General features: G+C 44.1%; 1 protein-coding gene across 6 annotated transcripts in view; it reads left to right on the top strand.

Moving 5' to 3' along the window:
• PDPR (pyruvate dehydrogenase phosphatase regulatory subunit) overlaps positions 1-16,977 on the top strand; it is a 39,780-nt gene extending 22,803 nt beyond the window's left edge. For all 6 annotated transcript variants that reach the window (XM_036832717.1, XM_036832720.1, XM_036832715.1 and 3 more), the window contains 8 exons: positions 717-872; positions 1,077-1,210; positions 1,583-1,731; positions 2,205-2,317; positions 3,695-3,789; positions 5,209-5,298; positions 10,812-10,994; positions 12,088-16,977. In XM_036832717.1, coding sequence (XP_036688612.1) covers positions 717-872; positions 1,077-1,210; positions 1,583-1,731; positions 2,205-2,317; positions 3,695-3,789; positions 5,209-5,298; positions 10,812-10,994; positions 12,088-12,492 — 1,325 coding nt within the window. In that variant the 3' untranslated portion in view covers positions 12,493-16,977. The remainder of the gene's footprint in view (positions 1-716; positions 873-1,076; positions 1,211-1,582; positions 1,732-2,204; positions 2,318-3,694; positions 3,790-5,208; positions 5,299-10,811; positions 10,995-12,087) is intronic.
• The last annotated feature ends 321 nt before the right edge of the window (positions 16,978-17,298 follow it).

Genomic DNA, 17,298 nt, shown 5'->3' with positions numbered 1-17,298 from the left:
TTCCTTCTCTGTCATCTCCCAGTCTCCCCCCACGCTGATGTACCTCTTGTTTGGCCTGGTGTGAAGTCCGGTCTTCTCTCTGCAAGAGACTAGAGATCACACTCTTTCTGGATATTTTACTTATTACTGTTGCAGATTGGACATTAGGAGAAATGAATTCTGACCCTCCCTTTGTTATGTAAATAATGTCACTGGGACAATACTTTGCAACCTGTCAGATTTCAGAGCCACCAAATCAAGGTATGCTGTGTGCCCTTTTGCTTCAGAAATGGCTAAATATTAGGAAAAGTGTGTAACAGGTCTGAGAGTCCAACAACACAGTCACTGGAAAGAATCAGGTGCCATTTTTTCACACTTTGTAGCCACCTGTGTCCGTGTAGACGTAACCTTCATCTCTGCTGGGAGCTTAACAAGGTTTAGAACTCTGACCTTTCTCCCATTGTTTCTACCTACTAATTTGGAACAGTAATTATAAACAAAGATCTACAGTTGTTATGTGACTCACAGCTATATAAGTCTATGGAGGGGCGATACCAGCTCTTGCAATGTGATTCTTTCTTCTGGAACGTTCCTGTCACACTGGGTACTGTTTGGCAAATTAGGCTACAGCAGCCTGAAAGCATGCTTTTTTGAATAGGAGCAACTCCAGAGGCCCATGGATATTGGTGTTCAGCTCTGTGCCCTGGGCTTTCATAGACTGCTCTTCTCTCTCCTAGCTCTGCTGTACGATCTGAAGGTTCCCCGTTGGGACTTCCAGACAGGAAGGCAGTTACGCACATCTCCTCTGTATGACCGGCTGGATGCACAAGGAGCCAGGTGGATGGAGAAACATGGATTTGAGAGGCCAAAATACTTTGTGCCACCAGACAAGGGTAAGAAGGCACATTCTCATTTTTGTTTTTTGGGTTTTTTTAGTCTTAAGAATAATAAACCTTGTTTTTAAATGTGTATAGCTAGTTTGTCTTCTGAGGAGAATAAATAATAAAAACCTATTATACTCTACTAAGCTATCAAGGAGACTCACCAGTACAAGTCCTCTCCTTTTCTGTCTTCCTTTGGTTTTCTCTGTCCTGTAGACCTCTTGGCCTTGGAGCAGAGCAAGACTTTTTACAAGCCGGACTGGTTTGAGATTGTGGAGTCCGAAGTCAAGTGCTGTAAGGAGGCCGTGTGTGTCATTGACATGTCCTCTTTCACAAAGTTTGAAATAACAGTAAGTATTTGGGAACCAAAAGAACAGATTTGGAAACTTGCATATTTATTGAATGCCTCTTGTTTTTCATCTGTCACTTCAAAACAGACTAAGAACTCTGATATATTTTAGTGTTTCACCTGTATTATAACATTTTCTGGAATTTTTAGCTCTTTGTTTCTGGTTCTTTATCTGCTTGCCAGAGGCTCATTTGACACTAGAATCAATAGCTAGCTTTCTCTGGAGCTCATTGCAGTGGAGCAAATCTGCAAATACCGTTGCACGAGTACCGGCTAATTGAATTTTCTCCGCAAGTGACTTTGCTTGTCAAGCCGCACTACCGGCCAGAGGTTCTCACGTTTGTTCTCTCTGCTTCGTTCCCTAACCCTGCAGTCCACCGGGGATCAGGCGTTAGAAATTCTCCAATACCTCTTCTCCAATGACCTTGACGTGCCCGTGGGCCACATCGTGCATACCGGCATGCTCAACGAGGGTGGAGGGTACGAAAATGACTGCAGCATAGCACGGCTGAGCAAGCGCAGGTGAGCCGGCTGCCGCTCTGCTCCCTCCGCCTAATGGCTGTGGCGGAGCTGAGCCCTCAGCTCACCTCTCCAGGAAGCTGTAATAACACTGAGGACAAAAAACATTTCATTAAGTCAGGGCCAGTTCATTAGCAGCCCAGCACACACACACAAAAAATCACCAGGAGGAAAAAAAAAAAAACCCACCAGATTATGTAAAACTTGGTGTGGAAAAATTAGTGACTCTACTGAGGAAAAATGCCTTATCTTATGTTAGTAGGTCTGTATAATTTCTTGGCACTAGCAGAAAGCCAGAATCTTCTGTTTTGTCATTAGGTGGTATATCCTAGAAGTATGTGCTGTTGGCCTTCCCTAAAAGCTAAGAGATCATTCACCAGTATTCTGTTCGTTGCTTTGAAACTAGCTGAGAACTTACTGCTTCCTGATCATTTTCCTGCTGCCTGGTTTTGATTACTTTTGGGTCTCACTTTCAGTTTCTTCATGATTTCTCCAACCGACCAGCAGGTCCACTGTTGGGCCTGGCTTAAGAAATACATGCCAGAAGACAGCAACCTGATTCTGGAGGACGTCACCTGGAAATACACTGGTAAGGGGGCCCTCTGCAGTCAGCTGAGCGAGGAAAAGCCAGCTGATCGAAGTTGATCCAGATCTGTCTTCTCCATTTGCCTTCTCTGTATCTGATATTCAAAAATGAGCGTCAGAATTAGAATCTTGGAAGAGGCTCCTAGTCATAGAAAATTGATCTCTAATGCTTCCCCATGTTTTTATAAGTGAAGTGTGAATGAGTTAGTGCTTCAGTTTCTTTGTGTTTTGTTTACTGCTGTATCCCCTACAGCCAGCATAACAGAGTGCAAATATTTGTTGAATGAATGAGTGACTCATTATTAAAGTATTTTTATATTTATTACCTAAGTATTATTTTCTTCAAAATTTCCCCTTAGTTTCTTTTTCCTTTAATGAGTAAATACTTTTTAAGGATAGATAACTTAATTTCCGTATTCTCTCTTCCTCAACAGTCTTCTCAGGGAGCAACCCCTCCTCTTCTGCCACCCGATTCCAGCTTTAACCCCTCCCTACCCTCAATGGACCCCTGCCCCTCACCTCCACCAGGCCCTCATCCTCAGTTCATCGTGGTAGCAAATATGATTACCTTCTTGCTACCAGATTAGAAAACTATAGAAGCTTATTGAAGCAAGCCTATTTTCTAGTCCATTTAAGGGTATTTGATGTGTAATTAGCTTAGGTGCTGTCGTCAATGTGACAGAATCCAGGCTGGGTGGGCAGCTCTCCTCAGGGCTCTCCTGGTACTGATTTGGGTTTGGGGCTTTTTCCATCATGTAGCCACATTGGGAAGAGGAGGGGAATGGGAATTGTTTTTGTTTTGTCTTGTTTTTAAATATTAATTTATTTATTTGGATGTGCCAGGTCTTAGTTGAGGCATGCAGGATTTTCATTGCAGCACACGGGATCTTTAGTTGCGGCATGTGGACTTCTTGGTTGCGGCATATGGGATCTAGTTCTCTGACCAGGGATCGAACCCGGGCCCCCTGCATTGGGAGCATGGAGTCTTAAGCCACTGGACTATCAGGGAATTCCCGGGAACAGGAATTGTGCAGGGGGTTTTTGGCCAGCCCCGGGAGTGGGCTCCTATCCCCTGGCCTCATGATCCCAATCAAGTTGCAAAGGAGGCTGTGGAGTTTTGTCTTCCTTTGTACCCAGGAAGAGGCAACACACTAGCCAGGCTGTCAGATGCCAGGAGTCAGTAGCAGCATTTAGGAGCCCTGTCAGGAGAAGTGTATTTGCCAGAATCAAGGTCCACCCTAGGATTGCCTAAGCAAACGGACATTTTCATGGTCTTGCCACCCAGACCTGGCCATAGGTGAGCAAGTCCAGAACAGACCTTTCCCATTGGTTCAGCTGTTCACCTGGAGCGGCCAGACATCTCTTGTTCTTTTCCGTTTAGCCCTCAATCTGATTGGTCCTCGAGCTGTGGATGTGCTGTCTGAGTTGTCCTATGCTCCTATGACTCCAGACCATTTCCCAAGTCTGTTTTGCAAGGTGGGTACTAGTAAAGTTCTAGTTTTTAAATAAGCAGGGAATATTTCTTTTATAGAGATGGCAATTACATGTTTTCACTATGGTGTTAATACCCACAAAGCGTGTTCTGACTTTTATTAAGCAAACAGAATGAGTAAATCCATTTCTTTATTTTTCAATCTTCATGTTCTTCTTGTTTAATACACATTGATATCTTTGAAGACCTAATTTCTCTGAATATCAGTTCTATATATTTATTGATTTCTGTAGAGGTGGATTAAATTTTTAAGTTATAGTATTATGACGCGGATGCCAAAAAATGCCAGTCGAGGTCAGGTCCCTTCTCCCCATGCAGTGCTTCCTCTTTTCCATACACAAAGTAACTTCTGTGTATGTGGCACCTTCAGGTAAGAAATGGTTTAGGTGAATCCCTAAACAACTTACTTAATTTTCTTTCTTTCTTATAAATTTTCTTTCTTATACTTGGCAACTAGAGCTGAGTGAAACAAATTGTAACTGAATAAAAGGAATGATAACTGAGCACACTCTGTGGGAAGTGGCTGATTGGAGAGGTCCAGACAGACATGTTTTGGCAGCCTGTAACAGGCAGCTTCGGGACAGTGACTGACGGGATGCTCTTTGAAGTGCAAACCGAAGTGAGGATCCACCTCTTAAGTGATTTTACAGCTCTCCTTTTTCTCCATGGCACAGTTAAAGCAACAGGAAACTCTGTTAGCTGGCAGCAGACCCTGTCACAGTACATTCTTTGCTCCTTGAAGAAGTAACCCACATGCGTGCGCCTACGGTGTACTGCACTATGCCTGCTCCTCGTGGAAACAGTCTGCTTTAGGGCCGTCTGGGGCTTACCACTTCCCATTGCAGGAACGGTGATTGAGTTAGGGGCCCCTTTTGGGCAACTGAGCTGCTGGAAACATGTTTTGAACATGAGAAGCCCAGTCTCTTCCCCCAGGGTAGCAGGTGAACGGTGTTCTTTGGTCATTCGGCATCATCTTCTGTGGGGCAGGTACCCAGGACTTGTCTGCCAGGTCCGCCAGAGAACACATCTGCCTGGTCTTCATCGCTCCCGGCGTCTCTGACTAAAACAAATCTTTAGCACGACCTTGTAAAAAGAAGTATTTCATGCTTGTCAAAGACTTTGCCTCCACTTCCCTCCAGTAGCTTGGCTGGCACTCCTGAACTGGGGCTGTTCGTGAGAAGAGGCATTGGAAAGGCTGTGCTCTGTTCCTAATGACCCCAATGCCTGGAAACAGACCGTCCTGAGGAAGAAATTTTTATTCACATGTATCTCCATTAGGGTCCAACACAGGGTACAGAGCTAATGAGAGGGGTTGCCTCAGGCATTCATTCCTCTAACAAACATGGAGGGGCCCACTTCCCCTAACGAGTTTCCACGATGACCTTCTCCCTTTGTTTCCACAGGAGATGAGTGTGGGCTACGCAAATGGGATCCGGGTGATGAGCATGACTCACACAGGAGAGCCAGGATTCATGCTTTATATTCCTATAGAGGTGAGAACCACGAGAGGATGGGTGCTGGCAGGGTTAGAGCGCCATGTCCGACCGGGCCGTGGTCACTGAGGTAGGCTGCGTTAAAGAGATTTTAACGTTTTTAGCTAAGTTACGTACTTTTTTTGTGTAGGTAATATATTTACATGGTCTAAAAATAAAAACCTCTAAAAAGTATTCAGTGCCACCCGACTAGTTCCCACCAACCACCACCAGTGATATAATTGTTAGTTTATATCATGTCAGAGATTTTTGTGCATATGGAAGCAAGTTCAAAGATGTATTCATAACCCTCTTTTTTAGAAACACAAATGGAGGCTTACTGCTGTTCTTCATCTTGATTTTTTTTACTTAGCAATTTAGAGATTTTTCCCTGCCAGTACCTAAAGAGAAAGAGCTTCCTTTTTCTTTTTTTCTTTGTTTTTTAATGAAAATGATATAGTATGCCATTATATAGTTGAATCGTAATTTATTTAACCAGTCTGGTACTAATAGACATTTATAGGGTTTCTAGTCCTTTGCTGTTATAAAAAATTCTGCAGTGTACAAGAGTGTCTTTTTCTTTATTGCTTGTACCAGCACACAGAGTTGTCAGACTTCGGGCTGATGGGTGCAGTTTCATGCAGGAGATCAAGCTACTTTTCAAAACCCATCTCACTCTGAGTAAAAGCCCATCTGCAGGGCCCACACAGCTCTGCCGACCCTTCTCCACACTGCTGCTCCTGATCTCACCCTGTCTTCTTGCCTCTCACGCCTTGCTGGACATGCTTCTGCCTCAGGGCCTTTCCACTTGCCCTTCCCCTTTCCTTGGCGTATCCCTCCCCCCGTAGAGCCTCCCAAGCTCACAGCCACACCTGCTTCAGGTCTTATTCACACCTCACCTTTTTTTTTTTTTTATTTAAAAAAAAAATTTTTTTGGCCATGCCGCACGGCCTGTGGGATCCTAGTTCCCCAGCCAGGGATCGAACCCACGTCCCCTGCAGTGGAAGCACGGAGTCTTAACCACTGGACCACCAGGGAGGTCCCCACACCTCACCTTTTGTTTTTGTTTTTTTTAAAGTTTATTATTTTTGGCTGCGTTGGGTCTTCGTTGCTGCCTGCACGGGCTTTCTCTAGTTGTGGCAAGCGGGGGCTACTCTTCGTTGTGGTGTGCAGGCTTCTCATTGTGGTGGCTTCTCTTGTTGCAGAGCACGGGCTTTAGGCGTGCAGGCTTCAGTAGTTGTGGCACGGGGGCTCAGCAGTTGTGGCTCACAGGCTCTAGAGTGCAGGCTTAGTAGTTGTGGCACACGGGCTTAGTTGCTCCACGGCATGTGGGATTTCCTGGACCAGGGCTCAAACCCGTGTCCCCTGCATTGGCAGGTGGATTCTTAACCACTGCGCCACCAGGGAAGTCCCACCTCACCTTCTTGAAGAGACCTTATTTAAAGTTGCAGCCTCTGGCCCCCTCCTCCCTAGCCTCTTTCCCTGTTTTATTTTTCTCAAGAGTGCTTACCACTGTCTCATAGAATATATATTTTCTTTATCTTGTTCATCACATTACCCCTGTTTAAATGTAGGTTTGCTAAAGGCAGGGATATTTAACTTCTGTATCCCCAGCAGTTAGAGAAATACTTGGCACATAGTAAACGCTTAATAAATGTTGCATGAATGAATGTTCTGGCAGTATCTTTTGTCCATTTTTGTATTGAATTATTGGTCTTTTCCCCCAATTTCTAGGCATTCTCTGAATCAGCCAGCCAGTCCTTACTATTAAGTTGTAAATTTTTTTTCCAGTTTGTCATTTGTCTTGATTTGTTTTTTTTGCCACGTAGAAGGGTTTTTTTATACTTTTTTTTTTTTTTTTTTTTTGGCTGCATTGGGTCTTTGTTGCTGGGCGCAGGCTTTCTCTAGTTGTGGCAAGCGGGGGCTACTCTTCATTGCGGTGCGTGGGCTTCTCATTGTGGTGGCTTCTCTTGTTGCGGAGCACGGGCTCTAGGCGCGTAGGCTTCAGTAGTTGTGGCATGTGGGCTCACTAGTTGTGGCTCACGGGCTCTAGAGCATAGGCTCAGTAGTTGTGGCACACGGTCTTAGTTGCTCTGTGGCATGTGGGATCTTCCCAGACCAGGTATGGAACCCGTGTCCCCTGGCAGGTGAATTCTTAACCACTCTGCCACCAGGGAAGTCCCAGAAGGGTTTTCTAAATTTTACTTTTTATTATGGAAATGTTTCATATGTTGCAAAAAATTTTTTTTGTAGGTGAATTGATGAATCTTTTGTGGCTTCTAGAGCTTAATACATAGAAGGGGCTTCCCCACTCCAGAGTTAAAAAATTTTTCCACTTCTGGTGCTTTTATAGTTTGTGTTGTTGCTATTTATGGGTTTGTGTGGTTTGTTTTTTCATATTTAAATGCTCCAACCTTTTGCACTGTCTCTTGGTACACTTTATGAGCTATGGATCAAACTACTTTTTCTAACATGGATGACCAGTTGATGTGAGATTCTACCTTTATCACATACTAAGTTTCTATATATATATAGATTTATTTCTGGACTTTTCTATTTGTGTATCCAGTATCACATTGTTTTAATTACTGAGTCTTTATTGTATATTTTAATACTTGGTAATGCTTATCCTCCCTCATAGCTTGGAAAACTCTGGAAAAGAATAATTCCTGTTTCCTTATTTTTCCTTATAAACTTTTATAATCATCTAGTTAAAAACACCCTGAGTTTTTGGATTGTGTTATGTTTGTAAATTAGGAAGAATTGACATTCTTTTATATGTGTTGAATCTTACAATCAAAATATACCTTTCTTTAATGCGGGTTTTTATTTTTTTGGTGACCTTCAGAGGTATTTTGAAGTTTTCTTCATGTAGACGGTATACATTTCTTAAATTTATATGAATAATATTTTGGTGGTGTTGCTGTTGTGAATGGTATTCCGGTGTCTTCTGATTTATGAAAGCTTTTTTCCCTGTATATTAATGCTTTAACCTGTTTCCCTCCTAAACTATTTTACTGTTTATAGCTGTTTTTTAGTTGATTCTCTGGAATTTCCAGGGTTCAGTCTTACCATACACAAACAATAATAGTTCTTGTTTCTTAACAATTTTTATTCCTGCATTTTCCCTTGTCCAGTTGTGACAAGTAGCAGTGATCTTCAGCCTCGTCATGTTTTGACATTAGTCATACTACTCGTGGTGTTAGGTTTCCTTTTAATTATTAAATGAAGCACGGATTTACCAGCCCATGAAATTTTATCTGCTTTTCCACACTCAGAAGTATTATAATAATATCAAGGTGAAGGGATTATTCATGATTCGAGAAGAGTTGATATGCATGTAGCTGATATGTTTTGCCTGTACTGAAGTGCCATATGGTCATTCAGGTGTTACCACCTGCTCCTGGGTCATTAATCAGCCAAGCCCATCAGGAGGGAGAAGCCCTGTTTTCTACCCAATTTTCCTGGGCTGGTCCCATTTTTATGGTTTTCCGTGAGTCCAAGAGGTAATTTGTGCACTGCTTGGGTTCTTTTCAAGCTGGCTTTTGTCCTCAAGAAGCTTATACTTGTCTCTGAGGAGCTGCCTTCCAAAGCACGGTGGCAGATAGCTTGGTTTGTTCACACTCAATCCCTGGCATCTAGTGAGAAAATGAGTAAGTAGTGGGGATCCACTTTTCGCTTTGCTCTTCTCTAGCCCAAGACTACTCACCTGCTTTAAATCTTTCCTCCTTTGTCTTTTTAATTCAAGTACGGAGCATTCAGCTTGAGACACTGAACCTGCCCGAGATACAGCTTATTCTTACTCTCGTTTCCCAGCCAGTCTCCATTGGTCTCCTCCACCCACCTTTGCTATTTGCAGTGTTTCACTTACACACATACCACAGGCTGTGTTGTACCCAATAGCTCAGACTCCCTTTTCCACATCTAAAGTTGTCTTGATCACAGTGGTCTGTTTAGTCAATGCCTGTTCGGCTGCAGTAGTGCAGTTTATAGAGCAACATACATTGCCAGGATAAAGAATTGTGATACCAATGAAGCAGATTTTTGTTTTTGTCTTTTTCCCCCCCATTTTTTTTTTTTTTAATTTATTAAGCTTTGGCATTGGTTACTTTTATTTATTTATTTATTTATGGCTGTGTTGGGTCTTCGTTTCTGTGCGAGGGCTTTCTCTAGTTGCGGCAAGCGGGGGCCACTCTTCATCGCGGTGCGCGGGCCTCTCACTATTGCGGCCTCCCTTGTTGCGCAGCACAGGCTCCAGACGCGCAGGCTCAGTAATTGTGGCTCACGGGCCCAGTTGCGCTGCGGCATGTGGGATCTTCCCAGACCAGGGCTCAAACCCGTGTCCCCTGCATTGGCAGGCAGATTCTCAACCACTGCACCACTAGGGAAGCCCTCCCCCCCAGTTTTATTGAGATATTAATTTACATACATCATTGTATAAGATTAAGGTGGACAGGATAATGGATTGACTTACACAGACTGTGAAATGATCACAATAAGTTTAGTTACTAGCATCCATCATCTCATATAGACACAATAAAAAGAAAAAAAAATTTTTTTTTCCTTGTGATGAGAACTGTCAGGATTGACTCTTAATTTTCATACGTATCATACAGCAGTGTCACCTAGTCATCATGTTGTGCATTATATCCCCAGAACTTACCTTGTAACTGGAAGTTTGTACCTTTTGACCACCTTCCTCCAGTCCCCACCTGTAACCACAAATTGATCTCTTGGTCTGTGAGTTTAGTTGCTATATTGGTTTTATTGTTGTTTAGTTGTTGTTTTTTTAAGATCCCACATATAAGTGAGATTATACAGTATCTGTCTTCCTCACTCCTCTGTGTCTTGTTTTGTTTTACTTTTACAGTTTTTAAAGTAAACAGTGTAGTTTGTTGTTGGGCTTTAGACTTAACAGAGTATGTTTAGATTGAGTATTTGCTTTCAATTTGGAAAACTTTTGTTCATTTAAGTTATGTGATACTTAAACGTGTCTGGAACCAAGAACAAAACAACATGAGAGACGGGATATTGTGGGATACGGGTAGGAGAGCTCTGATTTTCAGGGTCCTCTGTGACTCACTCTAGGTCTCTTAAGATATGCCATAATCTGTGTGACAGATCAGAGCTGTGCATGCATGTCTAGAGTTATGTGTAACACCAGTTTCACAGCATAGGCCAGTGCATAAGGGAAGGACCAAGTTCAGGGAACTGGGGCAAGAGAACAAAGCCAGTGGAGGGTGCATGGCTCTTGGAGAGGCAGTTACGAGACTGGTTGTTTACTGAGAGCTTCTGTAAGTTATTATTTAATAAGTGCTATACACTGAGATCCTAGACATTTTAGAGAAGTAAAAAGATAAGGGTGCTGCTTTCGTGGAGCTTAAGCCTGGGCTGCAGCACTTTGGTTCCTGAGGATTGTAGACAACCTTCTCCCTTGTCCAGGTAACAGTGTCAGCCATCAGGCACTGCCAGACAGATTCCATGTTTTAATTGTGAAGGTCTGCTGGTTACTGACCTTTTGTCTCTCCCTCTAGTATGCCCTGCACGTATACAACGAAGTGATGAGTGTTGGACAGAAATATGGAATCCGGAATGCTGGGTATTATGCTCTTCGTAGTCTCCGAATTGAAAAGTTTTTTGCCTTCTGGGGTCAGGATTTAAACACCCTCACCACACCCCTGGAATGCGGACGAGAGTCTCGGGTGAAGTTAGACAAGGTACTGTACCTGTGCGCACTCCACTCTGCCCTCAGCTTCCTGAGCAGGGAGGCTGCATGAGAACAGGAAGAGCTGAGGTGGGAGGAAAAGTGTATAGGTGTTGAGACCTCAAAATGTATCTATGGGATAAAACGCTTAATATGGAAACATCATAAATAGACGACACTTGTTTGGGGCACTTTGCTCTCTTTTAGACTGAGTGCTTTCTGGGCAGTTTTTCTGAGTTGATTGTGGTAATTCATTAATATGCCATGAATATATATGTACAAATGAGTCACTTTACATTCAACTGCCTAATTTTTTCATCATCACCATTCAAGAGGATGAAAAGTCTCTTTCCCACCTCTGAGCCCACCCAATCCCACTGCCAGCTTGACCAGAAGCAGCAGTGTCCTGCCTCTCCTTGTAGAGAGCTTCGTGGAGTGCTAACAGACGAGTAGTTTCCCCTCACCACTTTCTTAACCTTGGTGGTTGGATACTATATACTTGGTATATCGCACCTTGCCCTTTTCACTTAAAATATCTTAGCAGTCATTCCCTATCAGTATAGTAGATCTCTGGTGTTCTTTTTGAGCAATTAGGTAACTAACTATTTTTCTCTGATATAAAAGTAAAGAATACTCGATTTGGAAAATAGGGAAAAAACATAAAGAATAAAAAATCGCTTTTTTTTCAGCGACACGCATTGTTAAGAGTTTATTTTATCCTGCTCTTTTTTGGACATATGCATATGTAAATATTTATGCATTGAATACAGATATATATGCATGGATTTCTGGTTGAGATTATATAAAAACATTGTTTTTCTAAAATAATTCTAGCAGGCATTTTCAAGTGTTGATATTTCTTCCTATTTTTGTTCTGTGTGGTCTTGTGATTGAAATGTGTTTATAAAATAGAAAAGAGAGCGATATGTACCTGTGTTGTTACAAGAATTCTCTGCAGGTGTCTTTCATACTGGGAATGCAGTTTTCCACATGGGGGAAGCACACTTTCTCCAGAGCTTGCAGGGGTGTGGTGGGGAGTGGGCGGCCCACTGCAGTGACACTGGGTCCCGAGTGGTGACGCTGTCTCTGTGCTGCCTCTTTCCTAGGGGATGGATTTCATTGGGCGAGATGCCCTGCTGCAGCAGAAGCAGAACGGGGTGTACAAACGCCTCACTATGTTCATCCTGGATGACCACGACACGGACCTGGACCTCTGGCCTTGGTGGGGGGAGCCCATTTACCGAAACGGGCAGTACGTAGGCAAGACCACCAGCAGCGCATATGGTTACACCCTGGAGCGCCACGTGTGCCTGGGCTTTGTGCACAATTTTTCCGAGGACACCGGAGAAGAGCAGGTGGTGACAGCAGATTTCATCAACCGGGGAGAATATGAGATTGACATCGCAGGACAGCGGTTCCAGGCCAAGGCCAAGCTCTACCCGGTCACCTCCCTCTTCACCCATAAGCGCCGAAAGGATGACGTGGAGCTAAGTGACTTGCACGGGAAGTAATGCCAGGCAGTCTCACCACCTTCCCACCTTCTAGTCATCTTAGGAGCTTTTCTCCTCCTCCTGATCCCATCCCTCTTCTTGATTTAACCTTCTTGATTTAACCTCTGCCTCCCACCTCTTATCTCCCTGATATAATTTTAAGCGTTTAAAACTTTTCTTTTGCACCCTCTCTTGTCCCTCCATCTTCTCCTCCCTCCTGCAGTTTCCCATCTCCTGATACTCACTCTGGGCTGGTCATCCCTCCACCCATCTCAGGTTCCTGTGGGGACAAGAAGGCAGGACAGAGGTAGACTCCACTTGTGGAAGTGGGTTACAGTGACAGCCTGACTTCAAATGCTGTGTCTTGAAGCAAGGGAGGCTTGTGGTGTGCAGGCCTCAGGGTAAGAGTCCATCTCCGTGGGGCTAAGTTTTCTCGGAGTAACCTGCAAATTCTGGCTAGCTGCTGTCTGTGTGATACAGCCGTGTGGAAGAGCTTACGCCTTTTAGCCAGGTAGGTCCTTCTCCCGTTCCTTTGTGCTGTGGGTCGGCACCCTGATACCTCTAGCAGGAGGATGACCATCTACCTCGCTGATGAGAGGCATCGTGTGGGCGCTGCCTGGGGTTTAGCACAGATAAGTAGTTAACCATCCTGGGCCTCGCTACTGACCCAGTTATCAGACTGTTGGGCTAGGGCCACCTGCCTATAATTTTCTTCATCTCTTGCTAATCTGTATAATGAGGGGGGGTTGTGGTTTATTTAGCCGACTAAACAAATAAGCCACAGTGTTCGAAAGGGAAAGACCATGTTGCCTTTAGTGTTGCTTTTCCTAGCTGAAAGGGTCTGACCTCAAACTAAGCTCCAGCGATGCTGAGTTTTCTATGAAACAGTGCTGCTTTTCTCTCAGCTATTCACAGTTCAGTCACCCCACCTTGATGTTCCTCTTCTCCGAGTGCATGTGACTTTCAGTTCAGCCGCATGTGTCCCTTCCACAGGAGGCCCACTGGCTCAGTGCACGCTCTCTCCCTTAGAAGAGGACGGGGGAGGCAGGACAAGCATCCTGGCTGAGTAACTAAACCTTGTGGCCACGCTGAGTTGAAGAGAGCTACGGGGACCCCAGGGTTGCTTCCCCCGCACAAAAGACACAGATCCACACAGAGATGACCACTTGGGTCCCTTGAGAGTTCCCAGTGTGGAGAGCGTATGTTACCTGAGTCCAAGGTCTGCTTTCCGTCTTCTCTTTCCAGACATCTCTCCACATCTTCTGGAACAGAAGGTGACTTGGGGTAAGAGCGCCCTGCACACTTTTAAGCAGTGTCTCTGTTTTCTAAGGGTGGAACTTGGATCGCACAGACTGTGGTATCCATCCCCACACTTAATTTCCCCTTGCAAACAAATGGCTGCTAGAGATTTTAACCATAGCCTTTGTTATCTTGGTATCTTGGATGCATTAGTTCTGATAGGTCTATAAGTATATTAGAGACAATCCTTTCATTTTATTAGAGCAGCTTACAATTCTCAGGTGTCTGCCTGCTCTGGCATTTCTCTGGGATTTCTGTTTACCCACTTGATCACTGACTTTAGTGTCCATCTTCTTACGAGGTCTTCATTGATTTAATGAGGGAGTATGTGATTAGAATTCTGTCGGGGGGCCTTGGTATTTTGGTGCAAATGTGAATTTAACTAGCTGAGAGATGCTGCTTCTAGGCAAAGAGGAGAGGTGCTGCCCAGCTGGAGAGCAGTGAACAGCAGCTGTGAAACTTGGGAGAGTAGGAAACTGGCACCGGACAATGCATGTGTTACCAGCAGGGAGCCGACTGACCCCAGAAGATGGAAACAGATGTAGAACTAAAGGTATCCCATGCTCACACCACTGCAAAGTCGTCTTCATAAATGGAAAGTTATTTGGGATTGAATCCAAAAGAAAATCTAGATTTACGCATAAATTACATCTTGTCCATAAGTAGGGGTCACACTTCTAAGACTCTAAGACTCTGACAAGATGTTAAGATTCTGGGGGGAATCACTTGTTTATTGAGTGCCCTGAAACTTACATATTTATCTTCCAGCACTTTACAATTCATCCTTCAAGTCTCCTTTGGTTCATTCAAATATAGGCAATATGAATGTGGTAGGTTTCTCTATTTGGTCCTAAACAGAAGGGGGTGACTCTTTCCTGCCTCAAGCATAGTTGATAATCAAAACATCTTCATTTCTGTGTTATCCCCAACTTGGGCACTGGGATCAAATGTGTTTGCTTTCTGTGACAACTCACCTCTCCCTGGAGATTGGAGGGATTGTTCAAGGAGTAGCTGGACTCTTGTTTTAGGTGGTTGGTACTTTTTTCTTCTCTCTGAAATGATCTGTTATCACCACTTCTGCTGTATTGGGAGAGGGGCTCCACAATCTTCTCAGCATATGCAATCGAAGAATCATTTTGAACCTAGAAACACAAAGTGTGTTGGCTTCAAACAGATGGAGAATCAAGGTTGCAAGTCTCCTGTGAGCCCTCTCCTCTCTTGAGATAAGCCCCTAGTTACTTGTGCCACATGTAAATCCCATGGTCATGAGACTGACATTGAAGATTTCTTGTCTGTGATAAAAGCTCTAATTCAGAAAGTTTTTAGAGCAAAAAGGGACGGACAAGACCTACCTGCTTGGATACCACAATTTGATGTCCTTTAGCTTGTGTTTTGGTCACATAGCACTGCATGGGCAGGACATGCTCCAGGAGAGAAAACTGAACAGTTCCCACTACATTCTAGTGCTTTTCTGAGGAGTCCCTGTACCCCCAAATGCAAGAGATGCCATTTAGCCCAGTGATTAACCCCAGTCTCACTTTGGCCCCAAAGTTCCCATTTCTGCAGGAGTAGCAACCAAGTCACTTGTTTGATTCTTATCAGGAGGTGTGCTGGCCCTGGATTCTACCTCCTTGTACAGACCGAGAGTTTTAGCCATATCTCTTCTTTCCTAGGCTGTTGTTTCCAAGAAAGTAACTCAACGTGAAAAATAGCTCTTCAGCTTTCTCCTTTCTCCTGCCTTTTGCATGCATTTGCGATGTTAACCCCTCCCCACTGCCACCATGTATGTGGCAGGAATGATTGATAGGAGCTTCCTAAAGTGATTTTGCTTCACTGGAGAGATGACCCCTCTGCCTTGATTTCTGCCTCTGTAAAACAACTGCACTGGCTGGCTTCCAGGCATTAACTACAAGTTCCTTTTTATATCTTTGTTGCCTCTTGGCCAGCGTAGGCAGCAAGGATCTAAGTATCTTTGGTATCTAAGATAGAGATTTGGTCAACAGTGCTCAATCCTGAAGTGTAAGTATAACCTACTGTGTTCATTTTCTTTCTGCACACCCCCCCGCCAATCCCTCACAAACTTTGATATAAGCAGCATTTTATCAACAGGAGGTAGGGAAAAGTTTCTCACGAGTAAGGAATTTTCATCTGGCACATGTCATGTGCAGGCACATGGACTCAGGAGCAGCACAGTTGAGTGAAAGAGATGGTAGATGAAATAATAGGCAGTAGCCGCGTCCTGCAGTGAGTCATGAGGGAGCTAGGGAGCCACGCGTCAGAGCCGCTCCCCACACCCACCGCCACCACCCTCCACTTTAAGGTGCTCCGTTAGTTGTAAGGCTCCTTCATTGTCATCACGCACAGGGCTGGCATCTGCAGTCCCTTAACCATGACAAATACACTATTTTTCAAGAGGACTGAGTATTTTTGTACGTCTTTGCCTTCTCTTTTATCCATTAAACACCAGAGTTGTTCCTTGTGTATGATTCGTGACTTCTCTGAGCAGAACCCTTGGGGAATTACACATTTCTTCATGGGCCATTTTTCTCATGATATTTAGATACACCTACTTTCATCCTTTGCAGACTTTCTGCCTTCTCATTTTTCTGTCTCTCAAGGACAGAAATTGTAAGAAGTGGAGAGGATAATTATAGCATCTGTTTCAATGGATCTATGCCAGGATTTCCTTTGCACACCAAGAACTGGAGCTTGGGGCACCTCTTTCCTCCAAGCCAGGTTCTAGTGCCTTACACTCCAGAGTGTCACATGGTGGGTGGAGACGAAAAAAAGTACCTTCAACAGATGGGTGTAGGGTCGAAAGCTTCTGCAGCTCGTTTCAGTGAAGGGTCTTCCAGCAGCACAGCTAACACTTTACTCTCTGGTCAACTCTTGGGATGTAAGAAAATGCCATTGTAATTACTGTAAAGGCTACAACTCGTTCTTTGCATTTGTAAACATGCAGTTCAACTCAGCCCTTTTCTATCCCATGTGTAGCATCAGCATGTGGTCCTGAAGACGTGCGAGGCACTTTACTAAATGGGATGTTTCTCACGAGCCCTGGTGATGACGGGCACACAGGGTGACAGAGCATTTCTGCCCTCTGCGAATGTGGTATTAATGGTGTGCACTGTATTTCTATCAAGTCAGATTTCAATTTTATTTTATGTTACTAAGTTTGTAAATGAATAAACGGACATTTTCACTACTCTAGCCGTGTCTGCCTGAGAAATGTCCTGCATCTGTGGTAACCAGATATATGTATTTGCCATCACTAAGAATAAACACTGTACATAAAACCATTTGTACCTGTTCCCATAGTGTACAAGAGAATCTGAGAACAGGTAAACAAGATACCTTCCCTCCTTGCGATGGGGGGCATGGCTGTGGGGGAAAAGCCCCATTCCTCCTCCTGCAGTCCCTATCACTGTCACTGGACTTGACATGCTGCCTTACACTTGACTTCGTAGTAAGAACCTGGCACTTTACTCATCACTCAAGTATTGGGTTGGCCAAAAAGTTCATTCGGGG

Source organism: Balaenoptera musculus, chromosome 19, assembly GCF_009873245.2.
Source record: "Balaenoptera musculus isolate JJ_BM4_2016_0621 chromosome 19, mBalMus1.pri.v3, whole genome shotgun sequence".
Taxonomy (NCBI): Eukaryota; Metazoa; Chordata; class Mammalia; order Artiodactyla; family Balaenopteridae; genus Balaenoptera; species Balaenoptera musculus.
The sequence above is the reverse complement of the archived record's forward strand: the minus strand, read 5'-3'. Positions and strand labels throughout refer to the sequence as shown.